The following is a 24,841-nucleotide window of genomic DNA, read 5'->3' on the forward strand; positions in this document are numbered from 1 at the left end:
TGTACGCATATCTACCCAGAGACATGATCTGTGATGCGTTGGAAGATGACTGAAGACGCATTCACTACTGTGTTAGGAATCAGATGTGTTTATTCAGGAAAACATCCATACCTCCAATATTAAAATTTCAATAACTAACATAGAACAACTTCATTTTACATGATATAATTATTTTGACATTTCATATGTGTCTATTGCTAAAGCCCCCAGTGAACTGTCTCACAACACAGTCAGGTTTATATATGAAAAAAATACCCTTTAAATATAAAGGCTCTGCTATACTGCACACAATTCTGCTTGCCAGAGGCAAAAGTTCTGCTCTTCTACCACTGTCAAGCTTGAGGAACTTGGTTGAAGCCCCTGGAATTACATTCATATAAAGTATTAAAAAATTGAATAAATTTCTGGGTTTTAAGCATTAAACTTATTCTTCCTCTAGAGCATAAGATGTAGAGCTGCCTATTTTCAGATTGCTGCATATGCCAATATTCACTCACATCCTTGGAGGTAGAGCTTCTGTAGAGCTCGTTTAACTGTTCAGACAGGTGGGGTTTTTTTCCAATTCTTCTTTGGTTTCCTTCCTTTTTTCCCCCTTTACTTTATATTTTATTTCCTTTTTCCCATTCACTTTTATGCAGAAATAGAGACTGAAAAATAGAAGGAAAGAGGAAGAAGCAGAATAGTAGAAAACCAAGGAAATTAAACAGATGTAAACTCAGGGAATGAAAAAATTGTCAACAGTTTTAGATGAGAAAACAGTCACTTCAAAACCTAAGTACTGAATTGGTGCCTAACTCCAAAATGATGCAATAGGTGCTGGTGGCAATGAAAATGACCTAAGCAGGCAAATATTATTCTTTTGCATCCATAAATCTAACACCCTGCTCATCTGGCATTTGTGGTTTACCTTACAAACGTATTCTGCTGGAGAGCCGTGGGCTTTCCATGAGCCTCACACAGCCTCAAAGCACAGGCAGCACTCTGGGAAACTGTAGAAAGTGTCCATAAATTATCAGTGGAAAGTGTCCATAAATTATCAGTCCCAGATTAAATAATCTTTTATTTATCTTGAATTGAATGAATCTGTTGAGACTGAGGATCCAGTGACCTGACTGACTAAAGACTCTCTCAGCAGTTGATGATATCTTGTCTAGGCAGCTATTTTCAGTGCTCTGACTCACCTCCTGGAGGTTCTTGCTTCACACTGGCTATAGAGGGAAATAGGGATCCTAAATTTAGACGCTGTGGACATGGCTGAAGGGAAATGGTGTGCCAATACTGCAGGATATGGCATCTCAGGAAAGCCTGATGACTTTACCCGTAGTGTACAACATCCTCGTCTTACAACAGAGGGTGGTTGCTGCCTGCAGCGAGCCCTTTGCAGCCCAGAGGGGATGCTGAGCGTGGAGGGACTGATGGCTCTGGCCCTGATGCAAAAATCAGGGTCTGGGAGCTCCCCACCCTCACTCTCCTTGGAAGCACCTGAATTTCAGAACGTGCTGTGCTGTCCTTCTTTGGTCTCTATCCTCCTCCACCCCAAATCGTCAAGCTCCTGGGATCAGTACTGGAAAGAGAAATTGGGAATTTAAACCACTTCAGCTGAGCTCCCCTCGGTGGGATGTGGAGGGGGTGTGGGAGGGCACAGCTACAGAATGTGCTGTTCCAAAACATTTTTCCAAGACTCTGTATCCTCAGTCCATCATACTTTCTTGAAATTGAGCCTATTATAACCATAGAAAGCCAAGGCTGGAAGAGGTTTTGAGGTCACTGAGTGCAACTCCTGCCGTCACAAGTGTTGCTCATCAGAATCTTCATTTTTACAGTTATTCCTTCTACAGAAGCTGCCTTTGCTTTGAGGCCAGTAAGGTCCAGTTAGACGTTCCCAAAAGTGAAGACTTATCTTGTTTTTAGGTTGGTTATTTGTGTTGAGTAGTCTCTTTCTTACTTTAGCTTCAGGATAAGGTACTTGGGAAAAAATAGAGCTGCTTGTAGTTTAAATACTAATTTAAGAGCATGGGCAAGTGACCAAGGATTTTGCAGAATGCAGTTTACTCTCCAAAGGAATCTGAGAGCATAAGAGGAGCACAGAGTCAAGGAGTTACTTTGCAGAAGAAGGTCAATCCACTATTGATCCAAGTAGGATCTTTAAAATAGGACTGCTGTGCATTTTTAGGTAACACACAGCCCCTGGTTGGCCTATGGCACAGTAAAGGATTTCTCTCCAAGTACTATAATATTTCCTCCCTATGGGAAGTGCTGAAGAAAATAAAATGAAACAAAACCAGAAGTGAAGTGAATGCAAAACTCCCAAGTCCCGCAGTAAGCACTTGCATAGCCTAAATAAAAATCTGTGTCAGATAAGCCATGACCTAATTTTCAGATCTGAGGTTTGAGGAGTTTGAGTTCAGGCCAATTTCACGGAGGTGAAGTCTAATTGCAATCCTGGTTTCAAAGTCTTCACAGCGTTGTTGAAGTACAGATCCAACTCTGTAATCTCTGATAGTGAACTTGATCTGATTTTGGTTTGCTGCCCCTGGGTGAGTTTGGATGGAAGTGTACTGCACTGACTTGACGGATGGAAGTGTATTGCATTGACTTGAGTTCTATTTAAGTCCCTATTAAAATTTTCTACAGCAGTTAAGAAGAGCCAGAATTAAGCCAGTAATATGCATTTTTTCCTATCAACCAAGATATCGAATAATAGTATATATTAACTCCCGTAGATGCTCCTTAGCCAAGCAGAAAAACAGTTTAAGAGTGCAACTTTTTTTAAGTCTGAGAAGGGCCAAGAAACCTCAACAGAGCAGACTTGCTTGTGAGATTGCCAGTGCTTCCTGTTTCTGGTCAAGTTAGCAATACATCATACGCACAGAAAGCCACATGTTTGCCACATCTGAGGACAAGGGAAGGAATTTTCAGAATTTCTCCGTGACTTCAGTGCTTTCAGTAGTCCCCCTTTTCTCATGGACTGAGCCCTGTGGTAGGGAATCAGAGCAGGGTCTGTAGGTCTGAGGTGCTCCTCAGAAGAGTCAGAACCCTTCTGCAGAAAAGCTTGTCTGCTGCAAACAGGGCAGCTGAGGCTGTGGGAATGGGTTTTTCCCCAAAGTGCATTGCTGTTGATGTTGCTGAAAAGATGTGGCATTGTGCAAAGGATCAGCCTGGACTTTTTTTTTAAGTACAGGATTGTTGTCAAAAATGACCTCCTTCAAAAAGCTAGGAAATAAGAGAAGGAAAAAGGATGAAAGTGAAGTGACTTGGAGTCTGCCAGAAAGCGTGGAGGCTGCTGCTTGGTTCAGGAAATTGTTTCAGTGAAAGCTATTTAACATTTTTATAACGGATGGCAAAATTGCACACTATTAATGGGCTCTCTTTATGGCTATAATTTATTCTTATTTCTCAGAGGCAACAGAGTAGAGGCCAGATTCCTTTATCCTGTGGTATTAAAAAGCCTGGGGCTGAGGAGCTTAGCACTGCTTTGTCAGGATTTTCTCCATCTGGCAAAATAATAGAATAAAATCATCCTAGGCAGAGAGCTTCTTTATTTTTTTAAAGAATGGTCTTTTTCTTTCAATTCAAAACCTTCAGAAAAAGGGGGGTGGTGGTATGTGTGAGTAAATGCATATTTTCATTCATTAGCTGCCTTTTCTATACTCAGGAGCTATCACTCCTGGCTGCCACACTTGCTTAAACTTCTCTGGGCATTAGTCATGTGTATTGAGGTGGAGGCAAATAGAGGTTAAAAACCCTATTCAGGGACAGGAGAGATTTATAGGGTCCAGAGGGTGTGGTGGTGCAACTTCTCCCCCCTCTCTTGAGATTCTCAGTGCTCAGTGCAATTTCCCCCCACCCCAGGCCACATGCCAACCCCAAATGAACTGGGAGGGGCCGTGAACCAGAGTGTTAAGGCACCCCCTTAGCACACCTGGCTCCTGCCCCCTCCCCTATCACTAAAGAACAATAATGACAATCAATCACCATCTGACAGCCTAGTACATCTATACTTGGGTTGTGGCCCAACGGGGATGATACCAGAACTTCAAAATCTACCAAGTTCTGGGACTGTGAAGCTGGTGGAAAACACCAGAATATTCCATCATCCAAGTTGGGCTGAAATGGAAAAGTACCTGACGAAAGACAATTATCTCAGACCCTACAAGTAGCGATTCTAAGTGAGACCCTTTGGGCTCTCCTGGATGACAGCAGGCTGGGACCAGCATCTCCCCTGAGCTGGGACACCTCTCAGGCACAGACTCCTTGTGGTCTGAAGATCATCTGCCCACAAAGCCGACGGCAGGCCAGGGTGAAGTCAGACTCCTCGAGATTCAATTATTGCCCATTGAGGAATACCGATGCATTGTGAATATTTGCTCCAAACTTGAGAAAAGGGAAATTTTAACTATAGACTAGTCTCCCATCCACCACTCTACCTCTCTATGCGCTTCAATATGCACATTTGCCTCCACAAGTGTGGATGTCTGTATATTTCACCGAATATCCAAATATTTCCACACTGTGTGTGCTTTCTGTTTATACATATGTCCATATATATATATACTTTGACTTAGGATATCTTGTAATATGTTAGTGTGAATCTTTTAATTCTCAAATCTGTTATTAAGTCACTGATTTATTTATAACAAATTCTACCAAATCACCTTGTTAATCTTTAAATTGGTCAATCATTAAATGCTGCTAAAATTCAATCTTTTGATCCACCTCACACTATTAATAAATCTTGACTTACTGCTAAATCATAACTGTGTCAAATACTTTCATCCGCAACAGAGGGATGGGGAGATTCCAGTGGAGGTTACAGTGTCATAAGCTGTAAGCTGACTCTTATAAAAATAAATTTATCATCTTTAAGAGGAAAAGAAAGAAAGAAAGAAAGAAAGAAAGAAAGAAAGAAAGAAAGAAAGAAAGAAAGAAAGAAAGAAAGAAAGAAAGAAAGAAAGAAAGAAAGAAAGAAAGAAAGAAAGAAAGAAAGAAAGAAAGAAAGAAAGAAAGAAAGAAAGAAAGAAAGAAAGAAAGAAAAAAACCCCATGGATTTAGTTTTCTTACTTTCTTTTTTTTTTTTTTCCCCAATCATTAACAGCAAAAGGAATTTTTGTTTTCATCAATGTTTATCAAAATAGAAAATAAGTATCTCTATCAATGAATCATATCAATTGCTCATGACTCTTTGCAAGTTTCTTGTGTATTTTGAAGTCACCTTGCCAATGGGACAAAACCTCACCAGTATGTACCATTAGTTTCTGGTGACATAACACAAGTAACAAATGACTACTATTAGGAGTATTTTGAGTGTGCTCACACTAACTAAGCTACATCAGTTGACAACATCAATGAAGCTTGAATAATAAAACATTGGGTTTCTGAAGCCAGAAACTAAATCTATGACTAAATGTTTTGGTGTGAATAGTTCACCAAGCTCTAGTCATGTGAAGGAAAGGTACAGGCATGCAAGGGGAAAAACTCAAACACCAGTGAAAGTAGACCTTAGCAGGATCTCAGGGATGAAGGGGGAAAGAGTGAACTGGTACCAGCTTTTGCAACTTTGTGGTCCCTTCCCTCCCTACATTGTAAGAATCAAATTTCAGATAAATGCCTGTGTTACTGCAGCTCATAGAATAAGAGGGCCTGAGATTACTCTTTTATCCATCATCATCTAAGCTTTCCAGTAAGCCAAAGAAGCTCAAATAACCTCTACCCTATCTGGACTGCCCAAACACCACAGCTCTCAGCTGAGCACCAGGTCTGAAATTGTCTTTGGGAAAGTCTGGACCTCAGATTGAAATCTTGGATTTTTCAGAAAGTTAAGGCATTAGAGACATGTGTTCTGATGTTATGCAGAGTACTGTCAAACAGGTAGGACAGGATTCGAGGAAAATGTATTGTAATGAACTTTGTTATGTGGCTATATTTGCAACTAGATTACTATTTTAATATTTCTTATGAAAAGGTCTTGAAGTCCCAGGTGAGAACAGAGGCTGAGCACTGTGCAGATACAAAGTCTCTGTCCCAAAGAGCTTAATATTTAAATAGAAAAGATGGATAAATAGTAAAAAGGAAGACACTTAGAAGTAAATTGCATAAAGTCTGTAGCAGAATGCAGCACAGAAATATCCTGTAAGTCCCCTATCTCCTATGTCCTGTCCCAGAGTTTTAGCTACCAGCCTGAGAGTCAATAATTTCCTTATCTTTGCTTTCATATGATCTATCCATAAAAACCTACTCCAGAGTTGTGGTTGCATGCTCCAGTTGTAAAGAAAGTCTTGATTACAAACATTGACTGTTAGTTTTTTGGAAAAGCCACGTCAAAATACTACTCTGTAAAATTCAGTTAAGAGGATTTCCCCATCTCCTGAGCACAGGCACCTTGCCAGCAGTCTGTTAGCCAAAAAGTCTTGATATTGCATGTTCTTCCCATAATTTGGTTACGTTTTAATCTGTATTTACACAATACTGTTTTGAGGAACCATTGCAGATCTGTGGGTTATATGCTGGATAGTCCAACAACAATCCTGCCCTGAGCCAAACCGGAGGAATCTGTCATGTGTGGGTCTTGCAGTGTTTTAGGTTTCGTTCAGGGACACTCACAAAGTTCCTTGTTTACCCTAGCAACGAGGTAAGATAGGAAATTTAAAACAAGGTGTTGCCTAGTAAAAGCAGGCTACTGTTGTTCAGAGAAAGGTAAGTCTGGGCAGCAAGAGGAAGTCAGAGGGCTGCTCACATTTCATCGTTGTACCTCAACACCCCAAGAACGTTTTCATTGGGAAGAGAAATTTCATTCAAGAATTTAGGATGATTAAGTGTTACTGATATTCGGTCCTTCACCTTCAGATATGTCAAATGCAGTTGAAACAAGGTCTTAAAAGTCTTTTCATGGCACGTTTCTGATGCGCACCATGTGGATAATGTTTGCCTGTTGACTTTGTCATTCACAAGGAACTCTATCTTGAGGTCGGTGGGGCTATTTGAACAGTTGGGAAAATGAAAGTTCAAATGACAATAGATCAAGTAGAGGCCTTGTTCCCTTATCACCAGTTCTTCGCTCTTGCACTGGATGTCTTCACAAATACCCTTCTCGACCAAGCTCAGTTTTGAACTGTTTACTGGATTGGACACTAGAAAGGAAAGCAAACAAATTTTAAAATGAGCCACTGAGCTCTAGTGACCTGCACTCAGCCTTACGTGACTTGCAGCAGTGTATTTCCTGGTAAATGGAAATACCTGTTCTGTGGTTTTCCTGCAGGAAGCTCCAAGAAAAGGCCCTGGCCAGACAGCTGGGAGTTTTGATATGAAAGTGGGGTGTTAAAAAGTTCCAAGGACTTATACAGCTCTTGGAAAACCCAGGACAGGGAGATACAGTGAAAATGGTCTTCTGCAATATTTGAAGGGAAATAATGGAGATGTATATTCATGTGTTTGTGTGCAGAAGATCGCTCTTTATTTATTTTTTCTTATCAAGTTAAAAAAAAAGTTTATGTGATCAGAGAGGGGGTTTACCAAACTCACCCACATTTTAGGAAAGATAAGGGTTTTTTCCCTCTAAAATGCCCATTTGGTCAAAAGGTTATTTGCCACTAAAATCAGTTTGAATAACATGAACAGCCTGCTCTTCAGCCAGCTCCGCAGTCTCTCTTTGCTGGCTCTTGCCCTCCACAGGGCTCCCCACTGACCTCTCATGTACGCAGCGGCTCTCCTGGTCGGGACATTCTGTAGGATTCTTAAATAGTCTTCGGAGGTGTTCCCTGAAGGAAACAACAGATTAAGTGACCACTTCTGATTGGTTTTGCACTGCAAAATGCTGTCAGCATTTGGCACCTCACTTTTTATTTGCTATAACTGCGCCATGGACAAACTCCACAGCAGCAGCTCCAAAGCAACAAGCAGCAGCAGCTAGAACAGCGTCAGGGAGCTGGTTCTTGCCTGATAATATCTGATCTGCACAGGGAATTCAGAGCAGTGTAACTCTACCGGTAAAGTTATAACGGCCTAAAGCTATGGTAGGTTGCAGCTATCAGTCAAAAAAACTGTATTTTTTATCCTCTTTCTTATAAACAGAAATTATGTGCAGGTGAGCTTAATTTAACTGAATTGTCTGTGTGGTGCAATTATAAAAAGAAGCTTTTAAACATTCAACTGGAACAGACTTCTGAAAATGGGTCTTTGGGTGCTTTTGAAACGTTGCTCTGATCCCTCACAGTTAAAAGACGGATGCCGGCAGCACTTTGGGTGAAGTTCTCGGCAATTCAGACCCGAAAGCTGCCTGCGAGAGGGGCCGCGACAGCCCCGGGCAGGGAGGGCAGGGAGGGCAGGCACAGCGCCAGCACCTCGCCTCCACGCCAAAGGCACCAGCTCCGAGCCACGGGCATGTCCCCAGGAGCCAAGGGACGGGGAGGCGCCGGGGCTGCCACGCCGCGGAGCGACCGCGGGAACGGCTCCGGGCCACGGCCACTGGGACGGCTCCGTCCCACGGCCACGGGAACGGCTCCCTCCCACGACCGCACCCGGGACTGCGGGCGGCTCTGCCGGCACCGCGGGGCTGCCGCGGCTCCGCATCCCGGCATCCCAACTCCTTCATCCCAGCTCCTGCACCCCGGCACCGCATCCCGGCATCCCAACTCCTTCATCCCAGCTCCTGTACCCTGGTTCCGCATCCCAGCATCCCAACTCCTTCATCCCAGCTCCTGCACCCCGGCACCGCACCCCGGCATCCCAACTCCTTCATCCCAGCTCCTGTATCCTGGTTCCGCATCCCGGCATCCCAACTCCTTCATCCCAGCTCCTGCATCCTGGTTCCGCATCCCAGCATCCCAACTCCTGCATCCCAGCTCCTGCATCCCGGCACTGCATGCCAGTATCCCAGCTCCTGCATCCCGGACCCTGCACCCCACCGCTTCCCTTTGCATTTTACCTCCTTTCCAGCCACATTTCACCTTCCCATCTGCTCTGTGTAACCTTTTCCTCCTCTCACCTTACTGGGCATTCAGTGAACAGCACTGATTATACCTCCCTTATTTTGTGATTGTATAGAGGGGAGTTTGTACTGCCCTGTCCAGCCCACAGGCATATGGACACACAGACACACTATAGATTCAGGAAAATAGTGTATATCCCTGTGTCTGCAACCAGCCAAGTGAATGGTTATTTCTCATTGCATTGGCTCTGCTTCTTTACATCTCCTGGCCCTGCCGAAGCAATGGAAGGCATGTGCATAGGAGCTCAGATGAGAGATTGGGAATATCCTGTGTTTTACTCTACAGCTGAATACCAGAAATAAAATATGAAGGAGTTTCAGTAAAGCCTTACCAAATTACACTCCCCTCTCCCAGGGTACACAAATCACCTAAGTTTTCCCGTGACTTGGTTTATAAAATTCTTTTAAGTCACCCACCCTACAAGGGTCTCTGAAGGACCAGTTAATACACAAAACTAAGTTCTACTAAATCTTGATGTTGCTCCATGACATCAGATGACATATTTCTTGTTCCTTACATGAACAAGGAGGAGTCTACTAAATGCAGATTGAGACAAGGATCTTAAATTTCATACAATTCCTGAAACTACGAGTACAAAGAAGAGATTCAAACCTCCAGACCCTTGCAGTATCTGCATGGCCTGATTTCTAAGAGGAAGTTGCCCAGGAGGATGGATAAATCAGGGAGAAGCTGGTCCACCCCACACACCAACCCCCCTGGCTGGTGATTGGTAACACTGCATCCTCTGGACTCACTGTTGGAGAAGGAGGCTGTGGATATCTTGAAAGAATTGCAATCTGTCTCTGATTTCAGTAGTTGAAACACTTTTGAGGGAAGCAGGTGCTCACTGCACTCCAAGAATGAGTAAGTCATGTATCAAAGTAGCTTGGCCTTGCTGGAAATCCCCAAAGAAAAACCAAAGCCTACTTTCCTGATGTCATGTCAATATAGTGAGTGCACAGACACTACAGAGATGTGGAGATATGGCATAGGATAGGAGAAAACCCTTGTGGCACTTATTGCAAACTAAAGCTGTTCTAGTGGTGGCAACACTCTCTGGTAATGCATAGTCAGTGCCCTGAGCCCACTCGTATTACAAGTGTCCTGCAAGAAGGGAGAGTATTTTTACAGAAACTGGGTGGCATTTAGGGGGTTTACCCTACAAAGCAGAAAATCCCCTGCTGCTCAAGCAGACCTTGGAAGCTGCAGCCCTGCAACATCTGCGAAGCAAGCCAAGCGCTGCGTCTGCACACAAACAGCCTGGTGCTGCCAGGAGCCCGATCAGTCAGGATATTCATGGTATCTCTCGAGATCTGCCCCTCACTGACCTAGCTGCACTTTTCAAAGTGGTACTTATAATTATTGATGTCAGCAAGTTTTGTCTGTGTGTGTTTAAACCGTTTATTTGGCGACAGCTGTGTTTCTGAGAAAGCAAGTTATGGAGAAAAAATTGTTTTATAGAGACATTTCCGGTTTTTGCTCTGCTGAGGCAGCTTATAACTGTTTTCTAATTTTATTTCTCAAGTTAATTCATAGAATCATAGAATCATAAAACGGTTTGGGTTGGAAAGGCCCTTAAAGACCATCTAGCCCCAACCCCCATGCCATGGGCAGGGACACCTTCCACTAGCCCAGGTTGCCCAAAGCCCCGTCCAACCTGGCCTTGAACCCTTCCAGGGAGGGGGCAGCCACAGCTTCTCTGGGCAACCTGTGCCAGTGTCTCACCACCCTCACAGGGAAGAATTTCTTCCTTATATCTAATCTAAATCTGCCCTCTGTCAGCTTAAAACCATTACCTCTCATCCTATCCCTACACCGCCTGATCAGGTGTCCCTCCCCATCTTTCCTGTAGCCCCTTTCAGTCCTGGGAGGCCGCTCTAAGGTCTCCCCAGAGTCTCCCCTTCTCCAGCTGAACCCCCCCAACTCTCTCAGCCTGTCCTCACAGGGGAGGTGCTCCAGCCCCCAATCATCTTCATAGCCTCCTCTGGACCCCCTTGAGCAGGTCCATGTTCTTCTTATGTTGGTGCCCCCAGAGCTGAAACACTTCAGCGCAAGCCAGGAGAGGCTGAAATAACTAGAGTTTCAGGACTGATCAATGGATATGTTCAAACACATCACCTAATTGGCTTTGCACTAGTAACAGTGTGAATTATATGAGTTCAGAAGTACTGTGAGAAGGAGGAAAAGCAAAGCCACGTTTGGGACTAAGTACCAAGGAGACCACACTGGTTTCATTGTCTGCTGTGATGCACAGATGCTCTAGATCAGGCTGCTTTAAGGAAGCCTGCTGATAAGGAAGAAGTCTTAGTAGGAAGCCATTTAGGCTATTTTGCCCTAAAGAAGCTATCAGGAGATAATTCACTTTAATTTTCCTGACCCCTTTTACCATAAGATGAGCATCCAGAGGGTGCAGCCCTGAGGAAAAGGGCCAGACTATTTCCATGAGCTTAATGCAGCTTTTCCCCACTGAGCCAAAGGGGACACACCACAGGACTGTGAAATGGGACTCAGAGGAGCTGCAGCCTCACTGTCACTCCCATGATTTCCTCATCAAACCACAATAGGACCCTGTCCAGCCAGGAGGAACCCAGTGCCTGTGGGACGTGTGGACATAGGGGCTGCTGCCAGCCAGATCCAAGGAGATGTGACTCTGCCTGTGGAACTCTCCTCACTGCTGGCTGCCTCAGTTTCCCCACCTCTGAGATGGGTATAACGGGAGCACAGACAAAGGGCAGTGAAACCAAGAGCTGAAAGTGGCATGCCAGAGTGCAAAGTGTTGCTGCCCAGACATGGAAAGCCCCTCAAATGGGATTTCTGAAGTTGTCCTAGTACCAGTCACCTCTTACAGTGAGATTCCTCTTCAGTGTGTATGGCATTACAACTAGCTGGAGGCTGAGTGTGGACAGGCCCACGAGCAGGTCAAAAGCTGGAGCTTATTTTGTCAAGTAAAGAAGTATGGGCAGGAACAAACAGCTTTTGATTCCTGTGCACCCCCCACAGATTTAAGTGCTTATAAAATTAGGCAAGGTGGTTTCATACATCTGTCAGCATGCTGGATGTAGCAGAACTTGCCTGATTTTATTTCTCAGCAGCAGCTATGTGAAGTCCCCGTATCTATCTTTAACTCTTTCCTTCCCATTCAGTGTCCTGCACACAGCTGGCGCTGATGGCTGTCCCAGCTGAGTGAGGCTGTGACAAGTGCCAGTGGGGTGACATCCTCTTCTGGGCTCAGTGGCAGAGCTGGGCTCTGCTGGTGGCTGTGCCTGTCACACATGCACCGAGCGCCTTCAGTCCTCAAGAGAACAAGGACTGTCACTCTGGTCTTGTGCATTGAAAGGGGACTGAACTCAGCTGCCAATTTTACCTCCTTCCAAAAATGAAAACTTCAGAAGTATCCCTTTCTTTCCTCCATGTTTAGGAAGAACTTCTTATGAACTCACCACCACACACCTGACTACTGCAAACCTTGTAAAGTTTAAGGCCAAAACTGTTCAAGTCTCTAGCCTGCTCATCAGTATAGCATAGGTCACATAATTTCATGAGCTATATTTATATATATTCATCTATAACTTGAATTTTAAGTATTGGAGAGACAAAAAATCTAACATTCAGCATTTTGTGGCAATACCGATCATCTCGTTATTGATTAAATAAGCAACCAGCCCCCATTACGATGAACTGGAATCTGTCTAACTGCGGTTTCCCCCGGATGCTTGCCTAGGAGGATGCGTGAACACTCTTTCTAGCATTTACAAGCCCAGGCTTGCCAAAGTTATTCAAACTGAGAAACAAAGCTCATCTGCCCTGATGTCCCAAGAGCAGACAGAACTTTATACAGTTACACATATATTCACACAGATGCATACATGTACCGAAGCTGAGAAGGCAAAAATCTATATGGTCTAAACGTGAAATGCCCATTTCTGCAGAACCCACTATCATGGGATTTGTGACTAACAGCCCAGCAATTTTATTAGTGTTGCACTGGGACAATTCCAGGCTGGAAGAGACCAGATTTAGTTGCAGAAGGACAAACTGCCCTCAGAAGTATTGATGCAAATCTAGAAAGATTTTTTGTTTCGCTGGCTTCACCCTGATTTTCTCTAGGGTAGCAAGAATGTGAATGTCACCTGTATTATATTAATTTCTTGGAGCCAGATTTTTATTTGGAAACTGATTTCCCATTGAAACTGTGAATGCGGTGCAACAATGACTTCCTTTCCTGGTCTGTCCATCAACTGCTAATGGATCTTACTGCCAGACAAAAGTATCTGTAAATAGCGTGTGTGTGTGTGTGTGTATGTACCTGCAGGTTTTTCCTTTTATAAATGAGAAGATATTTTGGAAGCATATCTTTGCAGTTCAAAATAACAAGAAAAGCCATCAGACCAGGATTACGATGTTTATGGGGAAACAGGGCTCAGAGAGGACAGCAAGGAGATGATGAGAGCTGAACATCTCCGGGCATTAGCACATCATAAATTTCTCTGTGACTTAGCTTTTCCTCTGAAGAATGAAGCTAATAATAATACCTCTCTGGCCCATATTAATATATGATTTGATATTTATGAAATGCAGCTGAGTTTCCACAGAGAAGTATTTCCACAGAAAGAATATTTCACAGACATTTAGTTCATGATGAATTTAATTCTTTCCTCCTGTTGCTCAGATACTCCACTGACAATGGCACAGAGGATTTGAGGAGATTGATACCATTTTTCACACAAACATTTAATTAGCTGACATTGCATCACTCTCTGTTACTGCTAGCGGATTCCTGCAAACCCATCCATTGAGAAACGACAGCTGAGTCAGGAACGTAAACCTTCTATAAATCTGCTTTAGTGCCCACTGGTGTTTAGCTAATAATAGAACATAATCTCATTGGCAATCTAAATTAAATCATCGTGTTTTTCCTGCTTTAATATTACAAAATTAATTCAGAGATGTAGCCGTGTCTGGACCACTGCCCATTTGCATTACACTACAGCCTCTGCCTGAGTGAATCCCAGCTGTTCCCACTAGCACAGTCCCGCATCCCCCACTAGCATCTCTGAGATGTTTTGCAGAAGTAGGTACCATCAGCTTCCCCGTCAGTACCGACACAGGGCTGGAGCAAGGCTGGCAACTTGGCAATGCACATTTTTTGCTTGCTTGCCCATTTTTACAGTGCAGGACTTCGGAGCTCTGGTTTGAACAAGGTGAGTATAAATTACATTCAGATTACACTATCAACATCTGGGCTGCCTGAGAGTCAGGCACAGATCCAAATCTAACCCCGCAGTAGCTTCAGCCTCATCACAGTCCCCATCCTGCAATGCTTCTGATGCTTCTGTTTCTTGCTGCTCTGCAGCTGCTGGATGGGACCTTGCAGCAGTCGCCACAGGTCCCTGCTTAGAAGTCAGCAAGTGATGCCTGGCAGCATATGACAGAGCTCCCTGCCGAGGGGGCCTCGGTAAATTACCCGCTGGGATATATTAATCAATTAGCCCTGCTTTATGCATTTTAAAAGAAAAATAAAAGGCCATTGTAATTCACTCACACTTTAATGCTGTATTACCCTGCCAGAGACATACAATAGAGACTGGCAGGCAAGGAGGAGCAGGCTGATAGAGCACTTATACCCATTGCAAACAGCTTTCAGCAACTCTTTCTGCCTTGTGGGGTTTCTCTATCATTCCCTCCTTTGTCTTTCACTAATGGCATCATCTCAGATTTAGCAGCAGAAGTCAGAGCAAGAGGGTGCCTGTAATTGATATTGACCCAAAGACAGAAAGGTTTCTGGCTAATGAAACGGCATCTTGTACATTCCGGGGGGGAGCACATTCCTCCAGCCTGGAATGTACCAGTTATTGATGAGGAGGAAAAGCAGCTGGCACAGGTCGCCTGATATGAAATTATATATATATAAAAATATTGGATTAGTGAGACCTCTCCTCCCTGCCCTGGGAATGCCAGCATCGCGCATGCTTTGCTTTAAAATGACACTGACCTACAGATACAGTCTCTGTGGCTGCTCCTGTGTCAACCGTTAGACTCCACTGACAGCTTTCACTACCTCTTCCTAACCGGTGGTAAAACTCAGCCATGAAAACCAGCACAGTTGGGGTGACTTCTCTGAGGTTACGCTGTGCAGAGGTTCTGCTCTGGCGCTGTACTGCCTCTCAGCTGCTGGGGACTCTCCATCATCACGAGGGACCATGGACAATGAGGCTGATGCTTTGCAGCCCATTAGGTTTGCAAAGCTCCTTTTTGGCCACCTTTTGGGATGCACTGGAGCGGGGCTGTGATGTGACTCTCCAAACGTCCTTATCCAAATCTGCTCTATGTGTTCAGACCCTGCTTTATTTCTGAGGAACTTCAGGTACAAAATAAAGCACTGGAAGACTTAAGAAGGACTTAGAAAGACTTGAGGAGCTACTCCAGGAATTGTAAAACATAAAAAATGATCGTTAGGCAAGGTGGGAAGTTCTCAGGAAGGACAGAGTGACATGCAGGGACTAATTTGAGACCTGTGGGCTGGAAAAAGCCCAGTACAGAAGACGCCCAGATTTGAAAGCTATCCAAGATAGCGTATGTGTTGCCCAAAACTGCATTATCTCACCTGCGTGCAAAAACACAGCTGCAGAAAAGATGGTTACATGATTAGGACTCTCTGGTCCTTGAACTTCGATTTTCCATTCTACCAATGCTTCTAGATGAACACTGTGCTTCATTTTTCCCATCTGTAGAGTGGGAGGCGATGGTATCTCCTATCCTCCGGGACTGAGTGTGCAAGAAGTCAAAATACTTGGTGCTAAGGGCCGTGTAACCAGGGAGACGATGTCAATTAAATAAATAGTGCTCGTCCTGATTTATACTAAGGCAAAGCAGAATCTTGGTACACTGTCTCTGCTAGTCTAGTTAGACAGTCTTTTCCTATTTTGAGCTCCCTATGCTCATACTCTACCCATCTTAATTTCTTGCTCTGTGCCTCTTGCTGCTGCTCTCCATTTGCTCCTTCTAGACTTCCCCCTTCCCTCCCCATTTTCCCCACAAACCAGTAGGAAACACATGACTGCTCCAGGCCAGAGGAATGCAGGAGGAGTTTCAGTTGTTTTGAAATATGTGCCAACACACTTGCACCCATGTGTTGTGAGCACAGGGACATTATGCCCACATGTGCAAGAGTCAGCCCTTAAAATAAGCCCTAATAGACCAATGTTCACATCCTCTGGCAAAAAGGCTCTCTTGCAGAGACACCTCAGGGCAGATTCAGACATACTTGTTATTTCCTCAGCCATGTGCTGGTTTCCGGAGGTACCGAGCAATTTGAAAGCTTTTTTCTTCTTCTTTTTTTCTTTTTTTTTTTTTTTTTTTTTTTCCCCTGCTACCTTGGCTTTTCACCAAGAAGAGGCTTTATGTGAAATATTAAGATGTGCACAACTGGCTTATTTGTGATCCTGGGCAATATTTTCACTACAAATGAGACAAATGCATATATAATCAGTTTAGGTGTCTTACCTGTGCTCATAGGTTTTGCGATGCCCTCTGTGGCAGGATCAGCTGCCTGAAAGAGAAGTGAGAGAAGTGATGGTTATTCTGGGAGCATACCCATGTTCAAGTATGACCCTGCTTTAAAAGTAGATCTTCAAAGTTTCCATTGCATGCCATGAAGGCAACACATAGCCTGATGCACAGGGAGCCAGCGCCAGGCACTACAGAGGCTCCTATAGAGGCTCACAGGTCAGCGAGGGATTGTTGAGGAGCAAACAGCTCCAGCAAGGTCTCTGCGCTCATCCAGATATCATCCTCAGTCATCCCTCATCACAACCCTTTTTTTCTAACATTGAAAATCTACATTTCTGACCAGTCAGCAACTTTCTCAATGCTGTAAGAAATGTGTGTAGCTTTCATTGCAGCTGTTTTGGAAGCAGAAGCCCTGAAAACCTCACTGTGTGGCTTGCAAAGCTTGGAGACAGTAGGACAGAGGGGGACTAGACACCTTTGAGAGCCAGTGCCCATCCCTGGAAAGCCACTGTCCAGATGAAAATAAAAGCTGTAGAGCCCCAACACAGGTCTGGAAGTGACAGTGTTGTCCTGCTTCAACTCTCCTCCTTCTTGCTGGGATGTAAATCCAAGGGTCAAAACGACGTGGGAAATTGTCCTCAGTCAGCATGGCCTGAAAACTGCTCAGGAATGTGCTTCAAGTGTGACATATGGTAGGCTTCATCTGTGGTCTTGCTTTGTTTTATCACATCTCTCTGCCATACAAACATAAAACCCTGAAGACTGTGCTTGCCTGCATGTTACTTGCACGCAAGTAAAGTTACTGACAGCCCATAAACATCCAGCAGTGCCCTCGAGGAGCAAACAGACTGTCCCAACAGCCGAGGAAAGATACTGGTAGTGCCTCAATGCTTGAAACTCTGTGTTGTGTCTCTTCACTCACACACACCGGGAGTCCCACAATGATTTCAGTGTCTGGGAGTGGTTTTTGCTCAGGCTAACCTAAAAAAGGCCCTCTTAGCTGGATACCAATTACCTGGGCTAATTGTGCAGGCTAACCAAGCCAGGACCAATTTAATGTATCCAAGAAGAAGAAAGTTGGGAGGTGGTACCAGCTTTGGCAGAACATTTAGTAATCTCTGGGGAGAAATGAGGCAGAACATGCATGTGGTGGGAGCCAACTTCATCCACAGTGGTCTTAAACCATAAGCACTTTATTCTGGGTGCAAATAGGATAATGTGTGGTGCAGGGAGGAGGAGGATGGCTGGGCAGTGATAGAAGTCATGTTGTGTCTGTTTGTGGTATTTAATGTTCTAGCCTTAAATGTTTAAGAATACTTTTAGTTAGACTTTGGCCTAACGTGACCATGTTTTCAACCATGGCTGAAGTGTAGAGCTGCATCTGATCCCAGCACAACAATGTTCTCCTTTGGTCTAACACAAAATGCTCTGTCCTGTGGCCAGAGGTGTCATAGGTGCTTCATGATTTGGGTATCTGTAATAGCTGATCTGTTTCTTTTCTTTCCCCACACCTATGTAAGACAGGGCAGAAGTTACCTGATGAGTCAAAGTGTTTCTCCAGGGGATCTTCCTAAGCTGTACAGGAAGGCTGCTGCGTTAGGAGAACAGGAATCTAGAGCTGTAGTTTGAAAAAACACGCATTTCCAAGTTTTTGATCCCCTACACAACATCCTCAGTCCCAAACTCTCATGGATCCTGTGCACCCATATCACCAAATGTGGGACTGGAACAGTCTTAGCTGAAAATCCTCCCAAGGACCATCTATCTGCCAGAGCCTCTCATCTCCTGTCTTGGGCCCTTGCACCAGGCCGTCCCTCTCACATGCCCTCAGGATGCAGGGAAGCATTACTTTTCAACGCAATGTATGAGCATTTCTGTCCTCTGCAGAGAATTAAAGGCATTTTTGCATGGGAGAAAGGTGGTGCTCTGTCCCCAACTAGATTATGCTAAATGAAACCAGGCAGCAGATCTGCTGCTGCCTGTAGAGAAATATTTGGTAAAGTGATTGAGACATTAACATCGGTGAGGTGTCCACCTTGCAGCCCTCCCTGGGAGATGACATGCAGGACAAGGCTGATGGCTCACAGCTTGCTTTGTAGTCAGGGCAACAGGAACAAAATTAAAATGTACTAACGTATTGTGTTCTCACCTGGGAAGTCTCCCAGTGGGTGGAAACAGCAGATACTAATGCAATTTATTTTAGTGACTATTGAGCAGATATTCAAATAAAACTTTAGAGCTTGCTTTGAAATATTACTGGCATTACTTCTTTCTTTTCCAACAGCAAAAATATCACATGTAATGCTGCAATTTGGAATGCAAAGAGGCACACAGTAGGAGCACAAAGAGATTAAATTCTACAGTGCCAGCTCAAGAAGAATTCATGACAATGAGTTTCACCCTGTCTGGAGTGATCTGGGTGCTGATGATGAAGGATCTCAGTCTTTACTCAGCAAGCAGAATAATTTGAGTTTTCTTCATTAGAGAAAATGATAATCAGGTGCCAGTGAAAGTAATTTCTTTCTTCTTTCACTTAATCATTTTACAAGAAATTTTCCCAAGCTGAGACAGACTGGTGCTGCTAGAGGGTCATTCTGATGTTCTGTGTGAGAACTGTGAATATTAATTTAACCATAGATCTCTGAAGTGTGTATCTGCCTCTAGAAAGTCCAGGAAAACACACCTCCAAGCCACCGTCCACCAGAAACTGGCCTGGGGTCAGCTTAACTAGGTCCAGGTCTCTTCCAAGAGCACGTCCACACAGGAGCTTTGCAAGGGTGAGCTCTTTGGACTGCTGTCCTCCAAGGAAGTTTTGCAATTTGAAAAAAGCCTCAAGGCTCTCCCATGTTTCTGCTCAGCTTCAAACCATCCTTACCTGCCACTGGCTGAGGGGGAAGGCAGGTGCGACCCTGCATTGCCAAGAGGCAAAGGTAGAAACTAGACATGAAAACTCCAGAAAGTGGAGCACTGTCCCCGCAGCTGATCTGATAACGAGCATCACAGGAAACAGAGCCCTGTGTGAAATTCAGTTTTTCCAGTACTGACAAAACCTATTAAAGTGACGCCTCTAGACAGCAGGTGACTGTCACTGTACAGAATACCAACGGCAAGAGTTGGAACAGCGCGGTTTTCTTCTAAAATGCCTCAGTGGTTTTCCTGTGGGGTTCAACGAGTGGGAAATGTGCTTTCAGGGGCAATTTTCAGTGGGTTTTTTGTCAGGGTTGTCCACCAGAGGGGGCCAATAGGCACCGATAGGGGCAGCCCGTGAGAAGACTATTTTTAAGCAGGCATAAACCACCCATAGACAGTGCAGGAACGTGCTAGGTGCTGTACGAGCGATTTCTGGTTACGGCAGCCTCACTGCTAAAGGGGTTTTACAATTTTAACTCCAGCAGCCTTGAAGACTACATCAGGAAATACAAATAACTACGCTGACTTTTAGCATTTACCACATCAGTTCCTTAACAGTGCTGAAAAGATTTGCCCATGCAGTTTGGAGGTTAAAAATATAAAGTTTACAAAATCCAGAGCAGCGACGGTCTGTCCCAAATTATGGACTTTCGACGTTCAGCATAAGATTTGCTATGGTCTGTGTGTCTTAAAAGTACGTTTGTCTAGTCCTTTCTGTCTCATACTCCTTCATTGCTTTTACATACATCTCTCTATATATGTAAATATCCTCACAGAAGTGTATATATGCATATAAACAGCAGCAGTGAAATGTGGCAGGCAAATGGAGGAGGGTTTTAGCACTCTTAGATCCGTACTAAGAAGAAAAATGAAGGCTACGGACCACCATACAGTGACTACTCTTATGCCAGAGAAAAATAAAGTCACCTGTGAAAGATCAAGACAAGTGAATGGCCTGAAGCTAAGGGTTTCTGCAGATGAAAGCTGAAGAAATTAACTGACTTCAACACTGCATGTAGTTAGTTCCAAGAAACATATTTTAGTTCCAAAAAATGACATTTCCCAGGTCTGACACTAATGTGCTGTGACACCCTTTCTGAAAACAAGGCGTAACGGAAATTTCTTGGTGTATTGGAAAAAACAGGGTGGAGGGATAATGTGTATTAGAAGTGCTGTTAGATTCAGAGAAGCAGCTTTGGAATCGTAGTCGCTTTTTTGTTTTGGTCTTTCATGTTGGATTTCCCTCGTTCAGAGCACCTAGATTTTGGGTGATGTGAATGCCTTGCTTCTACACAGTTTGATTTTCCCTTTCCAATGTGTTTTCCTTCATCTTAAACTAGGAAAGTGTAAATTCATCAAAAAGAAGAGAAACAGCCAACTTCCATGTACCTACAAGGGGGCTAGGGGACGGTGTGATCTGCTTGCTGCCAGAAGCCTCCTCCTCATGCAGTGGTACCGAGGCACAGCTCACAAGGCCTGCCTTGTCCCTAAGACTCTCTAACACTCTTTTGAACAGAGGAAAGTAGAAGTTTCTGTCTCAGCTCAGTATAGGGAGGGCATGAAGTTGTCACCATTGCTCCTGTGGTCAAGCACCACTCACATAATCCAGCGGACAACATCTGGAGAGAAAACCAGATCTTTCCAAGAGGTTGATCACACAAAATATTGGTCCTCTCTTCAGAAGTTCCAAAGAAAATAATTAAATCATTGATGATGTTCTGATTCCTACAGCAACAGGAATCAATATCCATAGGGGTCCAAGTACAAGAACCCCCCCAGACCCCTTGTCCTGGAGCTGCTGAAGTCAATATACAAGATGCTCAGCCCAGCCACAACTGTATTTACCCAAGGAGTTTGTACCTAACCTTACACTGACAATGTGCTCATGAGCTCGTGTTTTTGGAGTAAGCTCTGGAGTTTCTTGAGGAACCTGTCTCACAGAATCAACGCTTGTTCTCTGGTCTGGAAATTCAAGACCAGTCATGGATGGAGAGTGACTATGCTGCTTCTGAACTTGGGGCCTTTCAGCTCCCTGAGAGCAAGAACACAAGTTATGCTTTTTTGGCCAAATTCTTTTCTCAGTGTAAAATTCCTGCTCGATTTTATTTGTGTTTCACACCTCAGCTTCCTACTTTCTCCTTTAGCCAAGCTCATTTCCAAAGCAGCTGCAATAATGTCATTACTCTTTTAAATGAAAACCTTGACTCTTTCAGTAATATTGTTTCTCTGGCAACTAGTGTAACTGCGTTTATCCTGATGGAGAGGTAATGTAATGCTTACTTTCATAATAAGTACAAATGAAAGCCTCATTATATAGGAAAGCTGTGGCAATTCTGTAATTACCCAGGCTGTTATTTTAAAGATCTCCCTTAATGTCCCACTATTTATCATTTGAAAACCCTCATGTCTCATTCTAACTGTGCCCAAACTGCTTCTCTTTTGGAAGAACACTGATTTCAGGTAAATGACTCCTCTTTGGTGAAACTTAAAGGAGTATCAGTCAAGCCTTCATGGTTTAATTTCTGGGTAATGTGCAAACATAGACACACAGATTGCACAGGGTAAATTTAGTAAGTGAAAATACTGAGCTGAAAGGTCATATTTTGTTTTCCATAGCTAACTTCCTCCAGCAGCCCCATGCTAGTGCTTTCATTCTATGAATAGTAGTGAAGGTACTTCAGCACTTAGATTTTTGCAATAAGATTTCAAAGACTGTAAAACCTGGCATTTTAACCCGGTAAAGTTCATTGTAAGATTAGAAATGCACTTTTTATATTCACGACCACATGTACCTCTGTCTTGGCTATAACTGTCTCACTGATTCCCCCATTCAACCCCAGATCCACTTGAGAGCAGTCCTCTATTTTAAGAAGGAAAAAATGTCTGTAGGCAGAAGGAACAGTTGTTTCTGTGAGACCTTGACTCACTTATAACCTCAGTCATCCTTACTATAGCTCTACTTTTGCACTGAAAATCATACCCAAGAACAGGACTGTCAAAAAAGAGAGCAGCAGTGAGCTACTTTGCCCCCATCCACTGCTCTAGGTAGTTCAAGAGAGCTCTGCTTCACATCACGATGCATTCCAGAAGACAGTCGCGCACGGTGTCACACATAGACATGCCTTGTGTTATGTCTGTTACTGAAATTTATCAATATTTCAAAGGAACACGTGTAGACACTACCAGACCAGACCATCTCAGACAGTGGTTGCTCTCCAAAGAAGCAACAGGAGACACATGTAAAACCAGGTAGCAGACACTGAGGCACTGATCTATCTTCTCCCTACCTCTTCTCCCAACTAGGCAGGACAGAGGGTGGCTTGCATCTTGGATTATAAGCTTTCCACTTCCATTTACAGGGTAGAAATTGAATGCTAGAAATTAATGCTGTCCATGGAGAAAGGTCCTCTTTTTTTGAAAGTTCTTTTCTTTCCCTCTTTGTTTCATCTTTCTCTCCCCTAATTCATGTGTGTGCATTTATAACAGGGGACAATGACTGTTTTTCAGAGTAATTTTTGGAAAAGAAAGAAAGAAAGAAAGAAAGAAAGAAAGAAAGAAAGAAAGAAAGAAAGAAAGAAAGAAAGAAAGAAAGAAAGAAAGAAAGAAAGAAAGAAAGAAAGAAAGAAAGAAAGAAAGAAAGAAAGAAAGAAAGAAAGAAAGAAAGAAAGAAAGAAAGAAAGAAAGAAAGAAAGAAAGAAAGAAAGAAAGAAAGAAAGAAAGAAAGAAAGAAAGAAAGAAAAGAGAAAGAGCCAATGAATAAAGTAAGAAATTTCTTACCGTCCTCTGAACGACTAAGACCATGATAGTGGCTAATGCAAAGATGAGTAACGCAGCAAGGGTAGCGATGGTGAAATACAAACATGTTTTGTTAGTGGTTCCAAGCCTGCTTGAAACGGTGTCTTCATTCCCATGCATGGCGGATTCATGAGAGTCCTTCACCCGAGAAAGTGTTTGCTCTTGTGCCGAGCACATTCTTATATAGCTCTCAGGGTACTGCTCTGTATCTCCCCTTGATCAGGTTCAAGTTGCAGCCCATCTCTGCTCCTGGCAGGATTTTCCCCCTTCATCCTGGCTCATGTGATCTGGAAAAAAAAACTTCATCACTTGTAGTACAAAGAAAGAGGGACCTGGGGGCGTGAAGCAGGACGCAGCTGTGAAGAGGGGAAGGAGCTTCATGTTCTTGATCAGGGATTTCTCGACGGCAGTCTCGTATGCTGCATCGGAGGTTTCTGATGTCAGAAGGTGAATAGTTACCAAGATCAGTTGTGCCCCCTCCCCCCGCCACTAGCTTTCTGTGAAATGGAGAGCTATGCAAATTCTGTTTCATTTTATACTCAGTGCAGCTACAGTTTGGTACAGTAAATCACCCCAGAGCTCTGCCTTCCTGTTGCACAGAGTAACCTCTCCGCCTTCCCTGTAACGTCCCAGAGCTGCAATCTCCAGAGCTGTGTTCAGAGGTGACCTAGGCTTTGTGTTTGGTGACCGTTGCTCTTGTCTGTGAAGGACTGGAGATGTTGGGTGAGATTTTCATTGAAGTACTTCATGGAAATGTGTCAGGAAGACGTCTTCGATGCAGGATGCAAGTTCTAGGCAGAGGCATTGAAAGAAAGCCGTCACAGTGAGGTAGCTGTAAGCATGATGTTAGGATGTGCCCACAGAGGGTGTCTGTATTCACCTCCCTGCCCTGACTTATTTGCAGCTAGTGAATTAATGCTGGTTTCTATCCTGTCCACAAGCCTCTCTTCTGTCCTAGCCTGGGACTATCACCCAGCCACAGGGCTTCTCACAGAACTCAAACAAGATTTCTTTAACTGGAAACATTCCTACTTCATTACGGTGTGGAAGGATCAGTCATTTCTAACCTGCATTTTTTGTGTGAGATGACTCCTTGCTTTCTGGCCAGCCCACCTCAAAAGACACTTGGGTGTTTCTGAAAATTTTCACAGTTAGATGTGTGTCCTCTTTTGATTCATATCTGTGCAAGCCAGTTAACGCATGTAACACGATCAAAATGACTAGGAGTATTATTTGTCTCAGCTATTCCCAGTTTGGTAACGTAAGGATATCAGAGAGGCCAAAGAGGATCTACCAGTGGTCCACTGTTGTGGTTTGAGCCCTGAGGGAAACTGAGCAGCATGCAGCCACTCGCTCACCCCTTTCCCTTCAGGAATGGGAAGGAGAAAATACAACAAAAGGCTCTGGAATAGAGATAAGGATAAGAAGGGGGTGATACACCTATTATGGTCATGGGCAAAAGACAGACTTAACTGGGGAAGAAAAAGAACATCAATTTAATCCAAGCACTAACAACAACATTTAACAAACAAAGTACTACAGTGAGAAGTATTACCACATGTTAGAAACACCTTCCCCCAACCCCTCCCTTCTTCCCAGGCTCAGTTTTGCTCTACCTCCTCCCCCGTAGTGGTGCAGGGGGC

The 24,841-nt window shown here is 43.9% G+C and overlaps 1 protein-coding gene across 1 annotated transcript; it reads right to left on the reverse strand.

Annotated features, from left to right (window-relative positions):
* Positions 1-127: 127 nt before the first annotated feature.
* Positions 128-23,886, reverse strand: TNFSF8 (TNF superfamily member 8). The gene is made up of 4 exons (XM_074891399.1): positions 23,181-23,886; positions 16,488-16,533; positions 7,683-7,754; positions 128-7,127 (listed from the first exon to the last, which is right to left on the reverse strand). The coding sequence occupies exons 1-4, from the start codon at positions 23,373-23,375 to the stop codon at positions 6,730-6,732; spliced, it is 711 nt and encodes a 236-aa protein (XP_074747500.1). The 5' UTR covers positions 23,376-23,886; the 3' UTR covers positions 128-6,729.
* Between the last annotated feature and the right edge of the window lie 955 nt (positions 23,887-24,841).

The sequence above is a fragment of the Strix uralensis genome, chromosome 21, assembly GCF_047716275.1.
Source record: "Strix uralensis isolate ZFMK-TIS-50842 chromosome 21, bStrUra1, whole genome shotgun sequence".
Taxonomy (NCBI): Eukaryota; Metazoa; Chordata; class Aves; order Strigiformes; family Strigidae; genus Strix; species Strix uralensis.